We start from the raw sequence: 26119 nt of genomic DNA on the forward strand, positions 1-26119 counted from the left end.
TATAAATATCCTAGAAACCTATTATTTTTTTCATAATTCATGTGAATAGTCTAATATAATTTGTTTGGAGGAAAAGTTGCCTCATTTCATATCATTTACATTATGTGAAGCCTTTCACTGGGCTAGGCCTGTTTATTCAATGTCTAATGATAGTAGATAACGTCAAGATAGTTATATTTCCCACTGTAAAGTAATCACAGTCCATCTTATTTGATGACATAGATATAAATTAATGTAAAATTCATGAGCAATGCATTCATTGATCTATTATGTAACGTATGCATAATAGCCTATAGTCTACTCAAATATTCTATAAAGTGGCCTGGGCACAAACAACTTCTGAAGATACAGTTGAAGTCGGAAGTTTACATACACTTAGATTGGAGTCATTAAAACTCGTTTTTCAACCACTCCACGCATTTCTTGTCAACAAACTATAGTTTTGGCAAGTCAGTTAGGACATCTGCTTTGTGCATGACACAAGTCATTTTTCCAACAATTGTTTACAGACAGATTATTTCACTTATAATTCACTGTATCACAATTCCAGTGGGTCAGAGGTTAATGCACTAAGTTGACTGTGCCTTTAAACAGCTTAGAAAATTCCCAGAAATGATGTCATGGCTTTAGAAGCTTCTGATAGGCTAATTGACATCATTTGAGTCAATTGAAGGTGTACCTGTGGATGTATTTCAAGGACTACCTTCAAACTCAGTGCCTCTTTGCTTGACATCATGGGAAAATCAAAAGAAATCAGCTGTCATACCGCTCAGGAAGGAGATGCGTTCTGTCTCGTAGAGACTAACATACTTTGGTGCAAAAAGTGCAAATCAATCCCAGAACAACAGCAAAGGACCTTGTGAAGATGCTGGAGGAAACAGGTACAAAAGTATCTATATCCACAGTAAAACGAGTCCTATATCGACATAACCTGAAAGGCCGCTCAGCAAGGAAGAAGCCACTGCTCCAAAACCGCCATAAAAAAGCCAGACTACGGTTTGCAACTGCACATTGGGACAAAGATCGTACTTTTTGGAGAAATGTCCTCTGGTCTGATGAAACAAAAATAATGACTATCGTTATGTTTGGAGGGAAAAGGGGGAGGCTTGCAAGCCGAAGAACACCATCCCAACTGTGAAGCACGGGGGTGGCAGCATCATGTTGTGGGGGTGCTTTGCTGCAGGTGGGACTGGTGCACTTCACAAAATAGATGGCATGATGAGGAAGGGGGAGGAAAAGTATGTGGATAAATTGAAGCAACATCTCAAGACATCAGTCAGGATGTTGAAGCTTGGTCGCAAATGGGTCTTCCAAATGGACCCCAAGCATACTTCCAAAGTTGTGGAAAAATGGCTTAAGGACAACAAAGTCAAAGTATTGGAGTGGCCATCACAAAGCCCTGACCTCAATCCTATAGAAAATTTGTGGGCAGAACTGAAAATGTGTGTGCGAGCAAGGAAGTCTACAAACCTGACTCAGTTACACCAGCTCTGTCAGGAGGAATGGGCCAAAATTCACCCAACGTATTGTGGGAAGCTTGTGGAAGGCTACCCAAAACGTTTGACCCAAGTTAAACAATTTAAAGGCAATGCTACCAAATACTAAATGAGTGTATGTAAACTTCTGACCCACTGGGAATGTGATGGGACCCACTGGGAATGTGATGGGGTGGTAGGTAGCCTAGTGGTTAGAGTGTTGGACTAGTAACCGAAAGGTTGCAAGATCGAATCCCTGAGCTGACAAGGTAATAATCTGTCGTTCTGCCCCTGAACAAGGCAGTTAACACTTTTCCTAGGCTGTCATTGAAATTAATTATTTGTTCTTAACCGTCTTGCCCAGTTAAATAAAGGAAATGGTCTATGGTCCCGTGTGGCTCAGTTGGTAGAGCATGGCGCTTGCAACGCCAGGGTTGTGGGTTCAATTCCCACGGGGGGACCAGGATGAATATGTATGAACTTTCCAATTTGTAAGTCGCTCTGGATAAGAGCGTCTGCTAAATGACTTAAATGTAAATGTAAAAATAATATAAATAAATAATTCTCTCTACTATTATTCTGACATTTCACATTCTTAAAATAAAGTGGTGATCCTAACTGACCTAAAACAGGTAATTTTTACTAGGATGAAATGTCAGGAATTGTGAAAAACGGAGTTTAAATGTATTTGGCTAAGGTGTATGTAAACTTCCGACTTCAACTGTGTATTGATGTAAATGTATGTAATTCAGCTATCATGTATTAATGCCAACATCATGCAAAAAAAACTTTCCAAGAAGAGGGTAGTGATAGGCAGTGTACCGAGCCTCGAAAAAAAATTATGTTATACTCTCACTGTCTCTAGGCAATTTCTACGTCAAACAGCTTGCACATTTGATCAATCGTTCTCTCTCGCTCTCTCTCTCTTGTCGGACACAGCATCCTACAATCACATCACCATACACATCAGTGAGCAATCTCGCGTTGCGCGCCCGAGCCGCCACAGTCGCATCTATGGAGCGCTCCTGCAGCCTGTCCTACTATTGCATGGAATAAAAATGTAATATGACATAGAAGCAAGAAGCCCTGGCACTTCAAAAGGAAAACAAACCTTGCCGTCCACACCTCAACACTCGCGACTTTCCAACGATACCGACTTGAAACTTTTACCAGACCCCCCCCCCCCCCCCCCCCCCCCCCTCACACCGTTCCCCCACTTTATATCCGTTCGTGTAAAATTCTTTCAGAGGGCTTTGCTGCTCATTTCACTCCAGCGGCTACATGGACGAGGAAGAAGCCGCGGAAAGGATGCCTCCAGCCGGCGTCCGACCCCGGAATCGCCCGCCGCAAGTGATGCTGAACCAGAAAAAGATCAAAGCGAGACGGAAAAAGCGAAAGGAGTTGGTTTTGATCCAGATATGCTTGATGGGAGGGATGCTTCTCTTCGTCAAGGGGTTCTCCTACCTAGCAGAACATTCAGGTGAGGGTAGGCCTATCAACTTACCCCCCTGTTGAGGGATGGAATGCTGAAGTGGGAGTTCCATAATGGCTGTTATGTAGCCCATAGAGTCCATTGTTTTGTTACCATGTTTTGTAATAATACAGTGTTACATTGATTTTGCACATCATGCAAATTGTGTTTTAATTGTAGGCTACTTTTGAGCTGTTCTCGTTTTGCACAGTTCTGAACTGGACTTGAGTGTGGTCAGGGGTGTCATGCACCTCAAAAATCTGAGGGGGCACAAAGTATGTGTGTGTGTGGTCATTTGTCAAACAGCTGAACAGTTTTTTTTCCTGCAATGTTGAGCACGAGTTGGAACCAAATATATTTTCCAATGGTTTCGTTCTGAACAGAACCATTCTTTATTTCGTTCCATTCCACTGTTCTGACCAGCATAATAAAGTTCTGAACCAGTTCGAACCAAAATAACGTTATAGTTTATGGCGTTCCTTTCTATTCCTTTTTAAACCTCTGAAATATATATATTTTTTTACATTTAGCTCTACAATAAATGACTTCACCAATCAATGTGCATAGAGCAGTTTGCTGTGGAGCGAGTAAGCGATTTAATCTGTATAGGAAAGTTATTAAGAGCAAATTGTATTTTGACGCAACAGTATGGTTTAATCATAATAACACACACTGTGCTGCCCATCACAGTGTAGAGCGCAATATGCAACTCAAATTCTGAGGAGGAAGCTTGGCTTGAAGCGGTGGGCTTGTTGGTTTAAAGTTGGACCACCGCAAACGTCAGCTAGCTAGCTAACAAGCTTGTGTGTGCAGAGCAGCACTAGAATAAAAACACGTCTTACCTTTTTTGTAGTTAATAAATCCAATGTGACAACTATAGTATCCTTAGCTAGCGTTGAAATGTCCATCCATTGTTCTCTAATTAACCATCTCTCCCTAATTTCTGAATTACGCTTGTAACGTTGTCAGTAGACTACAGTAACCTATGTAACGCCGTCAGTAGGCTACAGTAACCTATGTAACGTCGTCAGTAGACTACAGTAACCTATGTAACGCTGTCAGTAGGCTACAGTAACCTATGTAATGTCGTCAGTAGGCTACAGTAACCTATGTAATGTTGTCAGTAGGCTATAGTAACCTATGTAACGCCGTCAGTAGGCTACAGTAACCTATGTAACGTTGTCAGTAGACTACAGTAACCTATGTAATGTTGTCAGTAGGCTACAGTAACCTATGTAACGTTGTCAGTAGACTACAGTAACCTATGTAATGTTGTCAGTAGGCTACAGTAACCTATGTAATGTTCTCAGTCGGCTACAGTAACCTATGTAATGTTGTCAGTAGGCTACAGTAACCTATGTAATGTTGTCAGTAGACTACAGTAACCTATGTAACGTTGTCAGTAGGCTACAGTAACCTATGTAACGTCGTCAGTAGGCTACAGTAACCTATGTAATGTTGTCAGTAGGCTACAGTAACCTATGTAATGTTGTCAGTAGGCTACAGTAACCTATGTAATGTTGTCAGTAGGCTACAGTAACCTATGTAACGTTGTCAGTAGACTACAGTAACCTATGTAATGTTGTCAGTAGGCTACAGTAACCTATGTAATGTTGTCAGTAGGCTACAGTAACCTATGTAATGTTGTCAGTAGGCCACAGTAACCTATGTAATGTTGTCAGTAGGCTTCAGTAACCTATGTAATGTTGTCAGTAGGCCACAGTAACCTATGTAATGTTGTCAGTAGGCCACAGTAACCTATGTAATGTTGTCAGTAGGCTACAGTAATGTTGTCAGTAGGATACAGTGACCTATGTAATGTTGTCAGTAGGCTTCAGTAACCTATGTAACGTTGTCAGTAGGCTATAGTAACCTATGTAACGTTGTCAGTAGGCATCAGTAACCTATGTAACGTTGTCAGTAGGCTACAGTAACCTCTGTAACGTTGACAGTAGGCTACAGTAATGTTGTCAGTAGCGTACAGTAACCTATGTAACGTTGTCAGTAGGCTACAGTAATGTTGTCAGTAGGCTACAGTAACCTATGTAATGTTGTCAGTAGGCTACAGTAACCTATGTAACGTCGTCAGTAGGCTACAGTAACCTATGTAACATTGTCAGTAGGCTACAGTAACCTATGTAACGTCATCAGTAGACTACAGTAACCTATGTAACGTTGTCAGTAGGCTACAGTAACCTATGTAACGTTGTCAGTAGGCTACAGTAACCTATGTAACGTCATCAGTAGACTACAGTAACCTATGTAACGTTGTCAGTAGGCTACAGTAACCTATGTAACGTTGTCAGTAGGCTACAGTAACCTATGTAACATCGTCAGTAGGCTACAGTAACCTATGTAACGTTGTCAGTAGGCTACAGTAACCTATGTAACGTTGTCAGTAGGCTACAGTAATGTTGTCAGTAGACTACAGTAACCTATGTAATGTTGTCAGTAGACTACAGTAACCTATGTAACATTGTCAGTAGGCTACAGTAATGTTGTCAGTAGGCTACAGTAACCTATGTAACATTGTCAGTAGGCTACAGTAATGTTGTCAGTAGGCTACAGTAACCTATGTAATGTTGTCAGTAGACTACAGTAACATATGTAACGTCGTCAGCAGGCTACAGTAACCTATGTAATGTTGTCAGTAGACTACAGTAACCTATGTAACGTTGTCAGTAGGCTACAGTAACCTATGTAATGTTGTCAGTAGGAAACAGTAACCTATGTAATGTTGTCAGTAGGCCACAGTAACCTATGTAATGTCATCAGTAGGCTACAGTAACCTATGTAACGTCGTCAGTAGGCTACAGTAACATATGTAACATTGTCAGTAGGCTACAGTAATGGCTACAGTAACCTATGTAATGTTGTCAGTGGGCTACAGTAATGTTGTCAGTAGGCTACAGTAACCTATGTAACGTTGTCAGTAGGCTACAGTAATGTTGTCAGTAGGCTACAGTAACCTATGTAATGTTGTCAGTAGGCTACAGTAACCTATGTAACGTTGTCAGTAGGCTACAGTAACCTATGTAACGTTGTCAGTAGACTACAGTAACCTATGTAACGTCGTCAGTAGGCTACAGTAACCTATGTAATGTTGTCAGTAGACTACAGTAACCTATGTAACGTCGTCAGTAGACTACAGTAACCTATGTAATGTTGTCAGTAGGCTACAGTAACCTATGTAATGTTGTCAGTAGACTACAGTAACCTATGTAATGTTGTCAGTAGGCCACAGTAACCTATGTAACGTCGTCAGTAGACTACAGTAACCTATGTAACGTTGTCAGTAGGCTACAATAACCTATGTAACGTCGTCGGTGGACTACAGTAACCTATGTAACGTTGTCAGTAGGCTACAGTAACCTATGTAATGTTGTCAGTAGGCCACAGTAACCTATGTAACGTCGTCAGTAGGCTACAGTAACCTATGTAATGTTGTCAGTAGACTACAGTAACCTATGTAATGTTGTCAGTAGGCCACAGTAACCTATGTAACGTCGTCAGTAGACTACAGTAACCTATGTAACGTTGTCAGTAGGCTACAGTAACCTATGTAACGTCGTCGGTAGACTACAGTAACCTATGTAACATCGTCAGTAGGCTACAGTATCCTATGTAACGCTGTCAGTATGCTACAGTAATGTTGTCAGTAGGCTACAGTAACCTATGCTTCAGAAGGGAGGGGCAGGTAGCCTACATACACACGCACACCCACTGGAAAAGATTTCCAGCTGGCAGGCAGACACTAGAATATGTTTCTGAGTGACAGAGTGAGGGTTTTGCGTAGGCACTTTGTTTGTTTGTTTTTGTGGGACTGGAAAAAAATGTCCGGAACATTTAAAGAACGTTATTAATCGGTTCCCATGCTTTTAAAATAACGGTTCTGTTCCGGAACAGTATAGATTACTTTCGGTTCTGTTCCTCAAATCATTTCGTTTATTTTTCAGGTTTTGGTTCTGTTCCCTGAATCGTTTCCAACCCCTGATCTAGAGCCATAATCATTACGCTTAATTCCATTTTTTTTCTGCATATCAAAGCATAGGGTACCTCTTGATCTGTCTGTATCCTCCTGACTGGTGTTTTTTTTTAATAGAAACTAAATCTTTTTTTTATAGAAACTAAAATCTGGCTAAAAGATAGGAAGGAATGTGAGTCTTTTTCAGTACATTTAGCAATTGCTTGTCTTTTTCAAGTCTACCAACCTTGCCAGCATGGCATGCCAGCTAAGATAGTTTGACCAGGTAGCTACTCCAACATCATTGATTGCTGAAATGGCTTCTTGGTAGCTAGTTATGCAGTTGGGCTAGCTAAAGCCAACTTCATAAAATTGCTACTAGGTGGCTAGTAGTATTACAGAGAAACAACAAAACATTTAAAACATATATATATATATTTACAGTACCAGTCAAAGGTTTGGACACACCTATTCATTCTATTTATAATTTTTATTTTATTTTCTACATTGTAGAATAATAGTGAAGACATCATAACTATTAAAAATGACATATGGAATCATGTAGTAACCAAAAAAGTGTTAAACGAATTCTTCAAAGTAGCCACCTTTGCCTTGATGACAGCTTTGCATACTCTTGGCATTCTCTCAACCCTATTCACGAGGATGCATGGAATGGAATGCATTTCAATTAACAGGTGTGCCTTGTTAAAAGTTAATTTGTGGAATTTCTTTCCTTCTAAATGCATTTGAGCCAATCAGTTGTGTTCTGACAATTTAGGGGTGGTATACAGAAGATAGCCCTATTTGGTTAAATACCAAGTCCATATTATGGCAAGAACAGCTCAAATAAGTAAAGAGAAACAAGAGTCCGTCATTACTTTAAGACATGAAGGTCAGTCATTCTGGAACATTTCAAGAACTTTGAAAGTTTCTGTAAGTGCAGTTTTAAAAGCCATCAAGCTCTATGATGAAACTGTCTCTCATGAGGACCGCCACAAGAAAGACCCAGAGTTACCTCTGCTGCAGAGGATAAGTTCATTAGAGTTACCAGCCTCAGAAATTGCAGCCCAAATAAATGCTTCACAGAGTTCAAGTAACAGACACATCTCAACATCAACTGTTCAGAGGAGACTGTGTGAATCAGGCCTTCATGGTCGAATTGCTTCAAAGAAACCAATACTAAAGGACACCAATAATAAGACGAGACTTGATTGGGCCAAGAAACATGAGCAATGGACATTAGACCGGTGGAAATCTGTCCTTTGGTATGATGAGTCCAAATTTTAGATTTTTGGTTCCAACCGCGGTGTGTTTGTGAGACGCGGAGTAGGTGAAATTATGATCTCCGCGTGTGTGGTTCCCACCGTGAAGCATGGAGGTGTGTTGGTGTGGGGGTGCTTTGCTGGTGACAGTGTCTTTGATTTATTTAGAATTCAAGACACACTTAACCAGCATGGCTACTACAGCATTCTGCAGTGATACACCATCCCATCTGGTTTCCACTTTTTCAACAGGACAATGACCCAAAACACACCTCCAGGCTATGTAAGGGCTATTTGACCAGTGAGAGTGATGGAGTACTGCATCAGATGACCTGGTCTCCATAATCACCTGACCTTGAGATGGTTTGGGATGAGTTGGACCGCAGAGTGAAGGAAAAGCAGCCAACAAGTGCTCAGCATATGTGGGAACTCTTTCAAGACTGTTGGAAAAGCATTCCTCATGAAGCTCAGGTGTTTTATACTGCAGCTAAGCTGAAATCAGGGCAGAGTACCCAGGGGTATACTAAAAACACTTCTCCAGGTTACAGAGAGAGACAAAAGCTGTCCACTCCTACTCTCTTCCTCTACTACTCTATACAAAGCACTTTAACTTTAAAACACACAGCTTGCTATTCGAGGTCGACGTTTACTTTTCGTGAGCTGTCACTTATATCCCATTGAATCTTCATTACAGAACAGGGACAGAAGGCTTGGTGCTTGTATATGAATATTCATATTTCATACTCATGATTTGTGCATCACTGTTATGTCAGTGTGCACATCCTTGTAACGGAACGACGCAATGCAACAGGGATACACAATACTGTGTGTGTGTGTGTGTGTGTGTGTGTGTGTGTGTGTGTGTGTGTGTGTGTGTGTGTGTGTGTGTGTGTGTGTGTGTGTGTGTGTGTGTTCAAACCAACAATGACACTCCAGCTAATGCATTTCTCCACTTCCCATTGTGTGCCTCTGTGAAACTGTTAAACAATGTGCCAAATATATATATATTAATTATGTTGATTATTTATGATCCACTTCATGAAGTGCGTGCGTGCGTGTGTGTTATGTTCTCTGAGCTTAGTGGAGAAGCACTCAACGCCTTGCAGGCATTGACACATTAATCACCGGTGCGATATGCTTGTTATTTCTGTGTGTGTGCGTGTAAGTATGTGTGTGTATGGATGGCCTGTGTGTGTGTGTGTCTGTGAGAGGAGGTAAATACACATTGAATGTTGGCACGCAATGCCTTGTGCCCGCTGCCTGCCTTGTGAGTACAGAATCAAAGGTGATGATGCCAGGTGGAAAGTTCAGCCATACCTCTAGGTCTGACTATAGGACATTTCAATACCTCTGTTTCTGATTTTGATTCAAAGCATTTCTCTTTTGTGTTGTCAGCCAGCTGAAAAGGTTAGAGTGGGTTTAGGGTTGTCCAAAGAAGAACATGAATCCTATACCCTGTTTTTGCCTCTAGATGTGTTCTTTATTCAGAGTGCACTCATGATTCAAGTGGCATTTTGTGTGATTCAATACAATGTATTCTGCCCCCAGTTCTTTCCCTTCGTTTCATTTCTCAGTGCATAATAACTTGATAAATATAACTTCAACACTGACAAAATAATCCTCCTCAGACTTTTTGTTGATTTCAAAGTAGATCATGGTCGTGTTAAGTAGGGACTAAACAGAATAAAACAGAGAAACCGGGAGGTATTACTGAACTGGTCCAAAAACAAATGATCATTTTCATTTTGTGTTGCAAAGAATTTTGATCAATGAGCCCTAATGAACATGCCCTGGTTACCTCTTTTCAAGCCTCCTCTACCTGTGTCTCGTAGGTTTTGACACATCCAGCCCCACCACGTATGATGATGAGCGATGGGGAGGCAGGAAGCTACTGCAGGAGGTGGACACATTGGACAGTAATAGCAGCATGGAAGAGGATGGGGAAAAGAAAAACTGCACCGAACCAGGTAACAAAATGAAAGAAAGAAATGAAACATCTCATATCCCTTCCTCTCTTGCCCCCGCTCCAGGTAAGAGAGAAAGAAAGAAGAAAGAGAGCACCCCGTATTCTCCCTCCCTCCCTCCGTTATTCCCATCTCTCCTTGTCTTCCCAATCTGGGGTAAAACAGACTGTCGGGTCAGATAGGCTCCCGTGAGCCTACAGTACATCACTCACACACACACACGGTAGTGTTCTTTCTGGGTGTTTCAGCACTTTTCACACTTATTCTCGGTCACATTCTGGGACCCTGTAGCTTTTCTGACAAGTGAAAGTCCCCAGTTTCCATGGCGACCTCTTATCTGATCATCAACGAGAGACTTGGGCTTGACTGTTCAAGCCGGCACTGTCGATGGGTGAATGGTGTGTAAGAATGCTTGAGTTACATGTTACACACTGCTAGATGAAATGGTGCTGTATAGAACCACAAAGGGTTAAATCCTTCAAATAGATACAACTGTATATATATAGTACCAGTCAAAAGTTTGGACACACCTACTCATTCAAGGATTTTTCTTTATTTTATATTTTATATTTGATACTCTTCAAAGTAGCTACCCTTTGCCTTGATGACAGCTTTGCACACTCTTGACATTCTCTCAACCAGCTTCATGAGGTTGTTACCTGGAATGTATATAGATTTTCTTTCCTTCTTAATGTGTTTGAGCCAATCAGTTGTGTTGTGACAAGGTAGGGGTACACATTATGGCAAGAACAGCTCAAATAAGCAAAGAGAAACGACAGTCCATCATTACTTTAAGACATGAAGGTCAGTCAATCCAGAAAATTTGAAGAACTTTGAAAGTTTCTTCAAGTGCAGTCGCAAAAACCATCAAGCGCTATGATGAAACTGCCTCTCAAGAGGACCGGCACAGGAAAGGAAGACCCAGAGTTACCTCTGCTGCAGAGAATAAGTTCATTAAAGTTAACTGCACCTCAGAAATTGCAGTCCAAATAAATGGTTCACGGAGTCACAGAGTTCAAGTAACAGACACATCTCAACATCAACTGTCCAGAGATGACTGCGTGAATCAGGCCTTCATGGTCGAATTGCTGCAAAGAATAACACCAATAATAATAAGAGACTTACTTAAGACTTAAGAGACTTACTTAAGAGACTTGGGCCAAGGAACATGAACAATGGACATTAGACCGGTGGAAATCTGTCCTTTGGTCTGATGAGTCCAAATTTGAGATTTTTGGTTCAAACCGCCGTGTCTTTGTGAGATGCAGAGAAGGTGGACGGATGATGTCCGCATGTGTGGTTCCCACCGTGAAGCATGGAGGAGGAGGTGTGGGTGTGGGGGTGCTTTGCTGGTGACACTGTCTGTGATTTATTTAGAATTCATGGCACACTTAACCAGCTTGGCTACCACAGCATTCTGCAGCGATACGCCATCCCATCTGGCTTACGCTTAGTGGGACTATCATTTGTTTTTCAACAGGACAATGACCCAAAACACTTCCAGGCTGTGTAAGGGCTATTTGCACAATTTGCACTATTTGCCTGCACAATCACCCGTCCTCAACCCAATTGAGATGGTTTGGGATGAGTTCGACCGCAGAGTGAAGGAAAAGCAGCCAACAAGTGCTCAGCATATGTGGGAACTCCTTTAAGACTGTTGAAAAGCATTCCCCATGAAGCTGGTTGAGAATGCCAAGAGTGTGCAAAGCTGTCATCAAGGCAAAAGGTGGCTACGTTGAAGAATCTAAAATGTAGTTTAACTCTTTTTTTGGTTACAACATGATTCCATATGTGTTATTTCATAGTTGTGTATGTCTTCACTATTATTCTACAATGTAGAAAAACCTTTGAATGAGTAGGTGTGTCCAAACTTTTGACTTGTTCTGTATATATACAGTTGAAGTCGGAAGTTTACATACACTTAGGTCGGAGTCATTAAAACTTGTTTTTCAACCAGATGTTTACATACGCTAAATTGACTGTGCCTTTAAACAGCTTGGAAAATTCCAGAAAATGATGTCATGGCTTTAGAAGATTCTGATAGGCTAATTGACATCATTTGAGTCAACTGGAGGTGTACCTGTGGATGTATTTCAAGGCCTACCTTTCAACTCAGTGCCTCTTTGCTTGACATCATAGGAAAATCAAAAGAAATCAGCCAAGATCTCAGAAAAACAATTGTAGACCTCCACAAGTCTGGTTCATCCTTGGGAGCAATTTACAAACGCCCGAAGGTACCACGTTCATCTGTACAAACAATAGTACGTAAGTATAAACACCATGGGACCACACAGCCATCATACCGCTCAGGAAGGAGACGCGTTCTGTCTCCTAGAGATTAACATACTTTGGTGCAAAAAGTGCAAATCAATCCCAGAACAACAGCAAAGGACCTTGTGAAGATGCTGGAGGAAACGGGTACAAAAGTATCTATATCCACAGTTAAACGAGTCCTATATCGACATAACCTGAAAGGCCACTCAGCAAGGAAGAAGCCACTGCTCCAAAACCGCCATAAAAAAGCCAGACTACGGTTTGCAACGGCACATGGGGACAAAGATTGTATTTTTTGGAGAAATATCCTCTGGTCTGAAGAAACAAAAACAGAACTGTTTGGCCATAATGACCATTGTTATGTTTGGAGTTAAAAGGGGGAGGCATGCAAGCTGAAGAACACCATCCCAACCGTGAAGAACGGGAGTGGCAGCATCATGTTGTGGGGTGCTTGCTGCAGGAGGGACTGGTGCACTTCACAAAATAGATGGCATCAGGAGGGAGGAAAATTATGTGGATATATTGAAGCAACATCTCAAAACATCAGTCAGGATGTTAAAGCATGGTCGCAAATGAGTCTTCCAAATGTACAATGACCCCAAGCATACTTCCAAAGTTGTGGAAAAATGGCTTAAGGACAACAAAGTCAAGATATTGGAGTGGCCATCACAAAGCCCTGACCTCAATCAATAAGAACATTTGTGGGCAGAACTGAAAAGCGTGTGCGAGCATGGAAGCCTACAAACCTGACTCAGTTACACCAGCTCTGTCAGGAGGAATGGGCCAAAATTCACCCAACTTATTGTGGGAAGCTTGTGGAAGGCTACTTGAAACGTTTGACCCAAGAAAAACAATTTAAAGGCAATGCTACGAAATACTAATTGAGTGTCTGTAAACCTCTGACCCACTGGGAATGTGATGAAAGAAATAAAAGCTGAAATAAGTAATTCTCTACTATTATTCTGACATTTCACATTCTTGAAATAAAGTGGTGATCATAATTGACCTCAGATAGGGAATTTGTACTAGGATTAAATGTCAGGAATTGTGAAAAATGTAGTTTAAATGTATTTGGCTAAAGTGTATGTAAACTTCCGACTTCAACTGTAACTGCTAAGCACCATTATTCTTAGCAGTGTACTTGACAGATTCCCCTACAGAGTTAATAAAGTGATTAAAATCTTAGGCTTTTTCTGAGTGAATTTGAAGCAGGTCTCTTATATGTTTTTCATCTTCAAAATCCCACATCCTTCCCCATATGAACCACATCACCAGCATCATCTTCCAGACCGGCCTATCCTGCATCATCTAGCCCAGTGTCTATTTATAGTCCCATATGGATGGTGGAAATCTGACATTCAACTCTGTTGTAATGATGGGTTGAACTGAAGCTTGGGAGAAGAGTGGATGGAGCGGGTTTCACTGAAGGATTGCATTTGAGTTTTGTTTTCTTACCTTGAGCTATGAGATAATGATGACACACACACACTGTCATATCCCCCCCCCCCCCCCCCCCCCCAACCACACACACACCCTTCACCGTTTACCTTACCCACCACATTCCCCCTCATTTCCCCCACTCTCTGGTGTGCTAATTAAGCAAAATGGCCACAATCCATCTCCCATCTCATCCTTCTCCCTCAAGGTCACCCTTGTGGTCTATAAAAGGGAGATAGGGGTCGGAGGTCAAGTTATTCTCCTTTCCCTGCTTATTATAGTTCACCTCTCCTTCTCCTTGTTAAAATGAAAGCGAGCGTTTAAGAGGCCAGGACTCTGGGGTGACTCCAGTGACGCGTGGTGTAAAGGTAGAGGTTGGACTAAATGATAACCTCTCCTTTAAATATGTACGCACACACACACAGTTTGGACTAATAACCTCTCTTAAAAGTGTACCTTCTTTCACCCCTTTTCGTGTTCCTGGTAAAGATAGATGTAGTGTGTGTTCGTGTTAAGAGTGAGTCATGTGTTGATTTGACCTTTTGAGAAAGTGCTTTTTGGGAGGGGAGGGGGAGGGGGGTGTATGATTGCGTTTATTATTGCGTGTGTCTGTGGGTGTGTTAGTGTACATTTAGAGTGTGTGCAAATTTGTGTGTCTGTGAGTGCGTATTTTGTCGTCTGTCTGTGTGTGTTTTTGTCTGTCTGTGTGTGTTTTTGTCTGTGTGAGAGAGAGCACCCTGTATGCGTGTCTATGTCTGAGTACCGGTACCCCTGCTGCCCCAGCAGTAGAGACGGACATGTGTACAGTACAGTGCAGTACCAGTACCCCTGCTGCCCCAGCAGTGGAGATGGACATGTGTACAGTACAGTGCAGTACCAGTACCCCTGCTGCCCCAGCAGTAGAGACGGACATGTGTACAGTACAGTGCGGTACCAGTACCCCTGCTGCCCCAGCAGTGGAGACGGACATGTGTACAGTACAGTGCGGTACCAGTACCCCTGCTGCCCCAGCAGTAGAGACGGACATGTGTACAGTACAGTGCGGTACCAGTACCCCTGCTGCCCCAGCAGTAGAGACGGACATGTGTACAGTACAGTGCGGTACCAGTACCCCTGCTGCCCCAGCAGTAGAGACGGACATGTGTACAGTACAGTGCGGTACCAGTACCCCTGCTGCCCCAGCAGTAGAGACGGACATGTGTACAGTACAGTGCGGTACCAGTACCCCTGCTGCCCCAGCAGTGGAGATGGACATGTGTACAGTACAGTGCAGTACCAGTACCCCTGCTGCCCCAGCAGTGGAGACGGACATGTGTACAGTACAGTGCAGTACCAGTACCCCTGCTGCCCCAGCAGTGGAGATGGACATGTGTACAGTACAGTGCAGTACCAGTACCCCTGCTGCCCCAGCAGTGGAGACGGACATGTGTACAGTACAGTGCAGTACCAGTACCCCTGCTGCCCCAGCAGTGGAGACGGACATGTGTACAGTACAGTGCAGTACCAGTACCCCTGCTGCCCCAGCAGTGGAGATGGACATGTGTACAGTACAGTGCGGTACCAGTACCCCTGCTGCCCCAGCAGTAGAGACGGACATGTGTACAGTACAGTGCGGTACCGGTACCCCTGCTGCCCCAGCAGTGGAGACGGACATGTGTACAGTACAGTGCAGTACCGGTACCCCTGCTGCCCCAGCAGTGGAGACGGACATGTGTACAGTACAGTGCAGTACCGGTACCCCTGCTGCCCCAGCAGTGGAGACGGACATGTGTACAGTACAGTGCAGTACCGGTACCCCTGCTGCCCCAGCAGTAGAGACAGACATGTGTACAGTACAGTGCAGTACCAGTACCCCTGCTGCCCCAGCAGTAGAGACGGACATGTTTACAGTACAGTGCAGTACCAGTACCCCTGCTGCCCCAGCAGTGGAGATGGACATGTGTACAGTACAGTGCAGTACCAGTACCCCTGCTGCCCCAGCAGTGGAGATGGACATGTGTACAGTACAGTGCAGTACCGGTACCCCTGCTGCCCCAGCAGTGGAGACGGACATGTGCACAGTACAGTGCAGTACCGGTACCCCTGCTGCCCCAGCAGTGGAGATGGACATGTGTACAGTACAGTGCAGTACCGGTACCCCTGCTGCCCCAGCAGTGGAGATGGACATGTGTACAGTACAGTGCAGTACCGGTACCCCTGCTGCCCCAGCAGTGGAGACGGACATGTGTACAGTACAGTGCAGTACCGGTACCCCTGCTGCCCCAGCAGTGGAGACGGACATGTGCACAGTACAGTGCAGTACCGGTACCCCTGCTGCCCCAGCAGTAGAGACGGACATGTGTACAGTACAGTGCAGTACCGGTACCCCTGCTGCCCCAGCAGTGGAGACGGACATGTGTACAGTACAGTGCAGTACCGGTACCCCTGCTGCCCCAGCAGTGGAGACGGACATGTGTACAGTACAGTGCAGTACCGGTACCCCTGCTGCCCCAGCAGTGGAGACGGACATGTGTACAGTACAGTGCAGTACCGGTACCCCTGCTGCCCCAGCAGTGGAGACGGACATGTGTACAGTACAGTGCAGTACCGGTACCCCTGCTGCCCCAGCAGTGGAGATGGACATGTGTACAGTACAGTGCAGTACCGGTACCCCTGCTGCCCCAGCAGTGGAGATGGACATGTGTACAGTACAGTGCAGTACCAGTACCCCTGCTGCCCCAGCAGTGGAGACGGACATGTGTACAGTACAGTGCAGTACCAGTACCCCTGCTGCCCCAGCAGTAGAGACGGACATGTGTACAGTACAGTGCAGTACCAGTACCCCTGCTGCCCCAGCAGTAGAGATGGACATGTGTACAGTACAGTGCAGTACCAGTACCCCTGCTGCCCCAGCAGTGGAGACGGACATGTGTACAGTACAGTGCAGTACCGGTACCCCTGCTGCCCCAGCAGTAGAGACAGACATGTGTACAGTACAGTGCAGTACCGGTACCCCTGCTGCCCCAGCAGTGGAGATGGACATGTGTACAGTACAGTGCGGTACCAGTACCCCTGCTGCCCCAGCAGTGGAGATGGACATGTGTACAGTACAGTGCGGTACCGGTACCCCTGCTGCCCCAGCAGTGGAGATGGACATGTGTACAGTACAGTGCAGTACCGGTACCCCTGCTGCCCCAGCAGTAGAGACAGACATGTGTACAGTACAGTGCAGTACCGGTACCCCTGCTGCCCCAGCAGTAGAGACGGACATGTGTACAGTACAGTGCAGTACCAGTACCCCTGCTGCCCCAGCAGTGGAGATGGACATGTGTACAGTACAGTGCAGTACCAGTACCCCTGCTGCCCCAGCAGTAGAGACAGACATGTGTACAGTACAGTGCAGTACCAGTACCCCTGCTGCCCCAGCAGTGGAGACGGACATGTGTACAGTACAGTGCAGTACCAGTACCCCTGCTGCCCCAGCAGTGGAGATGGACATGTGTACAGTACAGTGCAGTACCAGTACCCCTGCTGCCCCAGCAGTGGAGATGGACATGTGTACAGTACAGTGCAGTACCAGTACCCCTGCTGCCCCAGCAGTGGAGATGGACATGTGTACAGTACAGTGCAGTACCGGTACCCCTGCTGCCCCAGCAGTAGAGACAGACATGTGTACAGTACAGTGCAGTACCAGTACCCCTGCTGCCCCAGCAGTAGAGACGGATATGTGTACAGTACAGTGCAGTACCAGTACCCCTGCTGCCCCAGCAGTGGAGATGGACATGTGTACAGTACAGTGCAGTACCAGTACCCCTGCTGCCCCAGCAGTAGAGACAGACATGTGTACAGTACAGTGCAGTACCAGTACCCCTGCTGCCCCAGCAGTGGAGACGGACATGTGTACAGTACAGTGCAGTACCAGTACCCCTGCTGCCCCAGCAGTGGAGATGGACATGTGTACAGTACAGTGCAGTACCAGTACCCCTGCTGCCCCAGCAGTGGAGATGGACATGTGTACAGTACAGTGCAGTACCAGTACCCCTGCTGCCCCAGCAGTGGAGATGGACATGTGTACAGTACAGTGCAGTACCGGTACCCCTGCTGCCCCAGCAGTAGAGACAGACATGTGTACAGTACAGTGCAGTACCAGTACCACTGCTGCCCCAGCAGTGGAGATGGACATGTGTACAGTACAGTGCAGGCCTTGATGACGCTCGGCGTGAGCTCTCCTGAAGTACCTGCAGAAGGCTTCTCTGATTGTTCTGTTCCTTCCACCAACGTCCTGCTGCTCCTCCACTTCAGACGGAACCCCTCATTTCACTAACACACACACAAGAACACACACATTACACACACAAACACAAACAAACACACACACGCTGCCAGAAAGACATGAAATTACCCATAACCCATCACACCCGTCATTACGCACACCTTCGATGATTTTAATTGCAGGGACCCCGCTGGGTGAGTTGATTTCTGATGCTTGTTTTGGGGAATGGGGAGAAGAGAGCAGAGGAGGGGAGAAGATAGGAGAGAGGAGGGGAGAGGGAGGGAGGAGAGGAAAGGAGAGGGGGGAGGGGAAAGGAGAGAGGATAGGAGGAGAAAGGGGGGGAGGGGAGGGGAAAGGAGAGAGGAGAGGAGAGGAAAGGAGAGAGGAGGAAAGGAAGGGAGGGGAAAGGAGAGAGGAGAGGAAAGATGAGGAGCGAAAGGAGAGAGGAAAGGAGGGGAGGGGAAAGAGAGAGAGAGGAGCAGAGGGGAGAAAAGAGCGGGGGAGAGGAAAGGAGGGGAGGGGAAAGGAGGAGAGGGGAAAGGAGAGAGGAGAGGAGGGGAGAGGAGAGGAGAGGAGAGGAAAGGAGGGGAGGGAAAGGAGGGAGAAAAGAGCAGAGGAGGGGAGAGGAGAGGAGAGGAAAGGTGGGGAGGGGAGGGAAAGGAGGGAGAAAAGAGCAGAGGAGGGGAGAGGAAAGGAGGGGATGGGAAATGAGAGAGGAGAGGAAAGGAGAGAGGAGAGAGGAGAGGAAAGATGAGGAAAGGAGAAAGGAGAGGAAAGGAGGGGAGGGGAAAGGAGAGGAGAGGGGAGAAAAGAGCGGGGGAGAGGAGAGGAAAGGAGGGGAGGGGAGAGGGGAAATGAGAGATGAGGGGAGGGGAGAAAAGAGCAGAGGAGGGGAGAGGAGAGGATAGGAGAGGAGGGAGAAAAGAGCAGAGGAGGGGAGAGGAAAGGAGGGGAGGGGAAAGGAGAGAGGAGAGGAAAGGAGAGAGGAGGGGAGCAGAGGAGGGGAGAAAAGAGCGGGGGAGAGGAGGGGAGGGGAAATGAGAGATGAGGGGAGGGGAGAAAAGAGCAGAGGAGGGGAAAGGAGAGGATAGGAGAGGAGGGAGAAAAGAGCAGAGGAGAGGAAAGGAGGGGAGGGGAAAGGAGAGAGGAGAGGAAAGGAGAGAGGAGTAGAGGAGGGGAGAAAAGAGCAGGGGAGAGGAGGGGAGGGGAAATGAGAGATGAGGGGAGGGGAGAAAAGAGCAGAAGAGGGGAGAGGAGAGGAAAGGAGGGGAGGGGAAAGGAGAGAGGAGAAGAAAGGAGAGAGGATAGGAAAGGAAGGGAGGGGAAAGGAGAGAGGAGAGGAAAGATGAGGAAAGGAGAAAGGAGAGGAAAGGAGGGGAGGGGAAAGGAGAGAGGGGAGGGGTGAGGAGAGGAAAGGAGGGGAGGGGAAAGAGAGAGGAGGGAGGGGAGGGGAGGAGAGGGGAGAAAAGAGCAGAGAAGGGGAGGAAAGGAGAGAATGTATGGATGAGACTAGATAAAGGTATAGAATATGCCAGAAAATAAGAGAGGGAACAAGCCACAGGTATGGCTTCAGAGGCTTCTGGTAGTGTAGATAGATGGGTGTTCTCACTCTTCTGGTAGTGTAGGTAGATGGGTGTTCTCACTCTTCTTCTGGTAGTGTAGGTAGATGGGTGTTATCACTCTTCTTCTGGTAGTGTAGGTAGATGGGTGTTATGGAATGGAACGGAGTGGTTTCCATATGTTTGATACCGTTTCATACATTCCATTCCAGCCTTTACAATGAGCCCGTCCTCCTATTGCGCCTCCCACCAGCCTCCTCTGCTATGTGGGCTATTTTCACTCTGCATCTGGCCAGAAAAGGGAAGAGAAGAGGAGTGTGAGATTGCTGATAGGGCTATGCGATTGAAAAATAGGTGACAGACAAAGAGAGAGCGACCCAAAGGGTGTGTGGGTTTATAAGACGCTTTCATGGCCTTTGATTTCCTGCTGTGAGACTATTGGACATCAGACTTGTACAGTTTGTCATAAAACAACACAAAGGATGTTCTTAGAACTAGACCTTGTTCCCGTCATCGAAGATCACTGTTTTCATTAGCACTTGCTTTTTCAACTCATCCGTCGATTCTAAACATATTTTAAACATGATATGATTGAAAACGGCTTCTTTTTTTATCACGAATCCTTGTGTTCCTTAAGTTCTCCTGTCCTTCAGTAGGATACTGTAGACAATTCCACATGCGTTATCCACAACGTCTAGACTTAACCGATAACGTTCTTGACAACTGCGTGCCCGTATGATACAGTATGCCACGATAAAAGGAGAACACACACAGACTGCTGCTGTAGATGGGACCCCAGCCCGTGTATGAGGCTGCGACAGTGCACTGCTCTCTCCAGGGGTTTCCTGCCTTCCCAGAGGCATTCAGTCTTCAGCACACACTATCTGTTTTGGCCTTGACTTAATCAGGGTTCCCTCTGAACAGTGTGTGTGTGCCCATTGTGCGTGTGTGTGTGTGTGTGTGTGTGTGATACCCTTAGGAAGCTAGAAGGACCAACTGATTAATTGTAGTATGATGCCCCAGATGTCTGTAGAGGTGGGTGATAGCTAAGTAGGTAGGTATGTGTGTTTTCCTGCGTGCGTGTGTTTGTTTACCTGTGTGTGTGTGTGTGTGTGTGTGTGTGTGTGTGTGTGTGTGTGTGTGTGTGTGTGTGTGTGTGTGTGTGTGTGTGTGTGTGTGTGTGTGTGTGTGTGTGTGTGTGTGTGTGTGTGTGTGCGTGCATGAGTGCGTGCGTGAGTGCGTGCGTGCGTGCGTACGTGTGCGCGCGGGATGAGGACTCCTAGCACTTTGCCCCGTAGGCTCACTAGAAGAGATGAAGCCTTGTCTAACTCAATATACAGTTGATGAAATAAAATGAAAAAATCTTATGACTTACAACTGTCAGCTTTTACATCGTGATAAACATCAGATCTGGGTTCAACTACTATTCCAAAGCCTTCAAGTACTTTAAGTTTTTCCTCTAGCCTGCCTTGAGTTGCTATAGCCTGCCAGATGGGTGGGGTGGGCGGTTGCAGTTTCAATTCTATTTGAATCCAGGTTTGCTAATCATATTCATATTGGTGATGACCCGTCTATACCGAGAGAGATTTCCTTTGAGAAATCAACTGCTGAGTATTGTGATCCTTGAGGGGGGGGGGGGGGGGGGGGGGGGGTTGGGGTTTTCATAATAACGTAACAACAACAGCTACAGATGGTGTGTGTGTACTTTAGTGTGCAGATTGCAGACGCCATATAGTTATTGCATGAGGAGGAGATCGTTCCTCGTGGGAATAAGACCAATCTATCTCCGCAATTAGCTTAGCAAGTCTCCCCGAAACTGTCACTGGGGTCACCACCTCTTTCTTTGCTTTTATATATATATATATATAAAAATCTCTCTCTCTCCTTCGTTCTCCTTCCCTCTCTTAGCAGCTCACCATTGAATTATAGAACCAGGGATGTTGTCCTCCAGCGGAAGTCACTCCACACACCTTTAAAGATTCATCTGAAAGTGAATGAGATGGGAGATTGGGGGGGATGTTCAGCAGTCTTCCTGACTGCTAGGAACATCCTATTCCTTTAACTGTTTCTCCAGAGAGGTTTAAAGAAACCTATGTCTTTTTACATTTTTACACAGTCACACATTCCTCTTGAGTAGGTAAGGTAGGCGTAATGCTGTGGCTCAGTGCAGTACAATGAGCGTCCCTGAGTTAGATAGATGAGGTGAGGCCAGGGATTTCAGTAGAAGATGCTGTGTCACATCAGCACATACCTTTCACTCTGTGGCGTCGATAGTGTTTCCCCTAGTGATAGTGATGAGTCCTATCTTAGGTTAGCTTATTTCAGTTTCGGTTAAGATGATGGGCATTTAAAGTGATACAGATGTAGGCTCTTAATTTGATCACTCTTTTGTTGCTGAGGATTTTCCATGCCACCGTAGGTAATGCAGATTAGCTTTGTGATTTACATAAATTCACTGAAAACCTGCACTAACACACAGTTATATTAAGTGTTGCACTTGTCATGTAGCCTACTTTTGGCCAGCTTATAGCCTAACCACCGATCATGCAACATTATGGTCTCTAAACGTTCAAATCCTCTTGCTGCAGGATTATTTTGCTGTGACAATACTGGTCAATTGAAGCTCCCACATCTGTAGGTTTATGATGGCCTTAATGGTATCACTCGCTGTATATCACCTTGAACATCCATAGCTCTATCTGTATATTGGAGAGTGGTTACATTTCCCAACAATATACCTTCCCAAACAAATGACCCGAAGAGGGTTCTTTTAAGTTATTTTTAGTCTTTCTCATTGTCTCCCCAGGCGTGTGTCCAGCTTGGCACGCCATCCTAGTGCCTAACTGACACTTTCAACTGAGAAAACTCCTCCAAACGGTACGCAATCACACTCACACACACTCACACACACACACGCACGCACGCACGCACGCACGCACGCACGCACGCACGCACGCACGCACGCACGCACGCACACACACACACACACACACACACACACACACACACCTCCCTGTATAGCACTCAGGTCAGTTGTCCCTTAATCTCTGTTAACCCAGAAGTAAACACTTGCGTAATTTGGTCAGCTGCGTGATTAACTTCTGTGTTCGTACCTGTTAAAATGTTTGTCTCCACCCTCGCAAAAGGAAACTCTCAGCCAAAGCCCCCTTGTGAAAGAGATGCTACTTTACTGTCTCTCACACCTAGCTGTGCTCTTACTGTAACTCAAGTCAAAGCAGTTTAAGCACTGCCTTCACCCAATCCTGAAACGTCCAAATAACCAGTGACGAAAAGCCAAAAACCACGCTGCTCGTTAGATCATGCATCCCATTCAGTCTCGGCAGATCGGTCTACACACAGAATCTGCCCACGGGAGATTAGTTGTCACTTAGTGTGAATTCACTCATATGTCATTCGCTAGGGTGGATGTGATATGTCAGTTCGGAAGCCCGCTTTGACTTGTCATTGGCTGGAGGGGATTGGAGGGGAGGGGCCGGATGTCATCTCGCGTTCAAAGATTGTTGGTGTTAAATCAAGCAGACAGGTAACAAATAACATCAAATACTTGTTTATATTATTACCTATTATAATCTGTTCACTTTTACACTGGGAATTGGCCTATATGGATAGTGCTAAATTGAAATGTTTCTTACAGAAGAAATATGAAAAGCACATGCATAACCATGGTAGCAATTGAAAGGGAACAGTTTGAAGATAAAGTGAAAGTGATTAGACCAAAGGTGAGCACACAACAGTTCACCTGACACAAGACTGAATCCAAACATTACACTGTTGATTTTATGTGCATTTTATATTTACTGTGCTTTTCACCGCATTTGTTGATAACGAAATCTGAAAATAGTCTGGATACATTCAGTAACATGATAACAGTATTCCTGTAAAATGTGAGGTAGGTGCAACATAAGACAAAGAAATTACAAGGGTTTGAGTGAGAGGACTAACTGGTGTCTCCAAGTGGCTGCTGTGTAGCTGCGCCGTTGAGGAACTAGAGCGAGCACACTTGTAGTTGTTTCGTTTGGAACACAACCCTGCATCCCCGCCATCACACAATTACTTTGATTGTTTACGCAATCCAAAAACTGCCCATTATAAATCGCTATCCGGGTCAGGTGGGTATGATTTGAAAGCTTGTTCACTTCCCGACATGACTAGCTAAGTTATAAAATATGATCTTACAGTGTTGGGCTTTCACAAGGCAATTCAGAGAAACAGATTGTAATTTTGGTACGCGTAGAAAGGAATCGAGAGTGCATTCAGGTGTGTGTGCTGCAGCAAATGATCTTCACAATAAACAAACATCGGCTCATTCTGTTCAGAACAACCAGGGTATGACGCCATGTCATCTTGTAACATTATCCAGTTAGTATTTTAAAGTAGATTTTGACAACGATATGCTTCCATAAGATCATAGTAGGCAGCCTATTACATTGAACATTTTAAAGAATGGTCCTCTTAAGATACAGCAAATGTAATAAATACATTACAAATGTATAGGATAGTATAGGATAGAATAGGATAGTATACAGTCGTGGCCAAAAGTTTTGAGAATGACACAAATATACATTTTCACAAAGTTTGCTGCTTCAGTGTCTTTAGATATTTTTTGTCCGTTACTATGGAATACTGAAGTATAATTACAAGCATTTCATAAGTGTCAAAGGCTTTTATTGACAATTACATGAAGTTGATGCAAAGAGTCAATATTTGCAGTGTTGACCCTTCTTTTTCAAGACCTCTGCAATCCGCCCTGGCATGCTGTCAATTAACTTCTGGGCCACATCCTGACTGATGACAGCCCATTCTTGCATAATCAATGCTTGGAGTTTGTCAGAATATGTGGGTTTTTGTCTGTCCACCCGCCTCTTGAGGATTGACGACAGGTTCTCAATGGGATTAAGGTCTGGGGAGTTCCCTGGCCATGGACCCAACAAATTGATGTTTTGTTCCCTGAGCAACTTAGTTATCACTTTGCCTTATGGCAAGGTGCTCCATCATGCTGGAAAGGGCATTATCCATCACCAAACTGTTCCTGGATGGTTGGGCGAAGTTGCTCTCAGAGGATGTGTTGGTACCATTCTTTATTCATGGCTGTGTTCTTAGGCAAAATTGTGAGTGAGCCCACTCTCTTGGCTGAGAAGCAACTCCACACATGAATGGTCTCAGGATGCTTTACTGTTGACATGACACAGGACTGATGGTCGCGCTCACCTTGTCTTCTCCGGACAAGCTTTTTTCCAGATGCCCCAAACAATCGGAAAGGGGATTCATCAGAGAAAATGACTTTACCCCAGTCCTCAGCAGTCCAATCCCTTTACCTTTTGCAGAATATCAGTCTGTCCCTGATGTTATTCCTGGAGAGAAGTGGCTTCTTTGCTGCCCTTCTTGACACCAGGCCATCCTCCAAAAGTCTTCGCCTCACTGTGCGTGCAGATGCACTCACTCCTGCCTGCTGCCATTCCTGAGCTAGCTCTGTACTGGTGGTGCCCCGATCCCGCAGCTGAATCAACTTTAGGAGACGGTCCTGGCGCTTGCTGGACTTTCTTGGGCGCCCTGAAGCCTTCTTCACAACAATTGAACCGCTCTCCTTGATGATCTTGATGATCTGATAAATGGTTGATTTTGGTGCAATCTTACTGGCAGCAATATCCTTGCCTGTGAAGCCCTTTTTGTGCAAATCAGTGATGACGGCACGTGTTTCCTTGCAGGTAACCATGGTTGACAGAGGAAGAACAATGATTCCAAGCACCACCCTCCTTTTGAAGCTTCCAGTCTGTTATTCGAACTCAATCAGCATGACAGAGTGATCTCCAGCCTTGTCCTCGTCAACACTCACACCTGTGTTAACGAAAGAATCACTGACATGATGTCAGCTGGTCCTTTTGTGGCAGGGCTGAAATGCAGTGGAAATGTTTTTGGGGGATTCAGTTAATTTGCATGGCAAAGTGGGACTTTGCAATTAATTGCAATTCATCTGATCACTCTTCATAAAATTCTGGAGTATATGCAAATTGCCATCATACAAACTGAGGCAGCAGACTTTGTGAAAATTAATATTTGTGTCAATCGCAAAACTTCTGGCCACGATTGTAGTATAGGATAGGATAGGATAGGATAGGATAGGATAGGATAGTGCTGAGTGATTAGTGCTTTTTGAATCGGTTTCGGTAATTTTTTAAAACATCAAATGCACTATGCATTATGTGGGTTAAATGCTGTAACACACAATAAAACAATAAATTAAAGTCCCATGATGGTAGTGACTGTCCACTACTGCTTATCACCTATTAACCTTCATCACATTACTTTACTTTAATCAATATTTCAGTTGTGTATATTACATTAGTTTTATTTGATGACTTTATTATTTAATTCCAAGTCATCATCTCTATAGAGCTGATGCCTATGCTGTCTGAAAAAAACACTATTTTGTAGTTCTTCAA

At 44.9% G+C, this 26119-nt stretch overlaps 1 protein-coding gene across 1 annotated transcript in view; it reads left to right on the forward strand.

Moving 5' to 3' along the window:
* Window positions 1–2756: 2756 nt before the first annotated feature.
* The window catches only part of LOC120023152 (sodium/potassium/calcium exchanger 3-like), a 61076-nt gene continuing 37713 nt past the window's right edge, over window positions 2757–26119 (forward strand). Inside the window, exons 1-3 of the mRNA XM_038967156.1 lie at window positions 2757–2955; window positions 10005–10139; window positions 10302–10309. Coding sequence (XP_038823084.1) covers window positions 2757–2955; window positions 10005–10139; window positions 10302–10309 — 342 coding nt within the window. The remainder of the gene's footprint in view (window positions 2956–10004; window positions 10140–10301; window positions 10310–26119) is intronic.

The sequence above is a fragment of the Salvelinus namaycush genome, chromosome 2, assembly GCF_016432855.1.
Source record: "Salvelinus namaycush isolate Seneca chromosome 2, SaNama_1.0, whole genome shotgun sequence".
In the NCBI taxonomy this organism is placed as follows: Eukaryota; Metazoa; Chordata; class Actinopteri; order Salmoniformes; family Salmonidae; genus Salvelinus; species Salvelinus namaycush.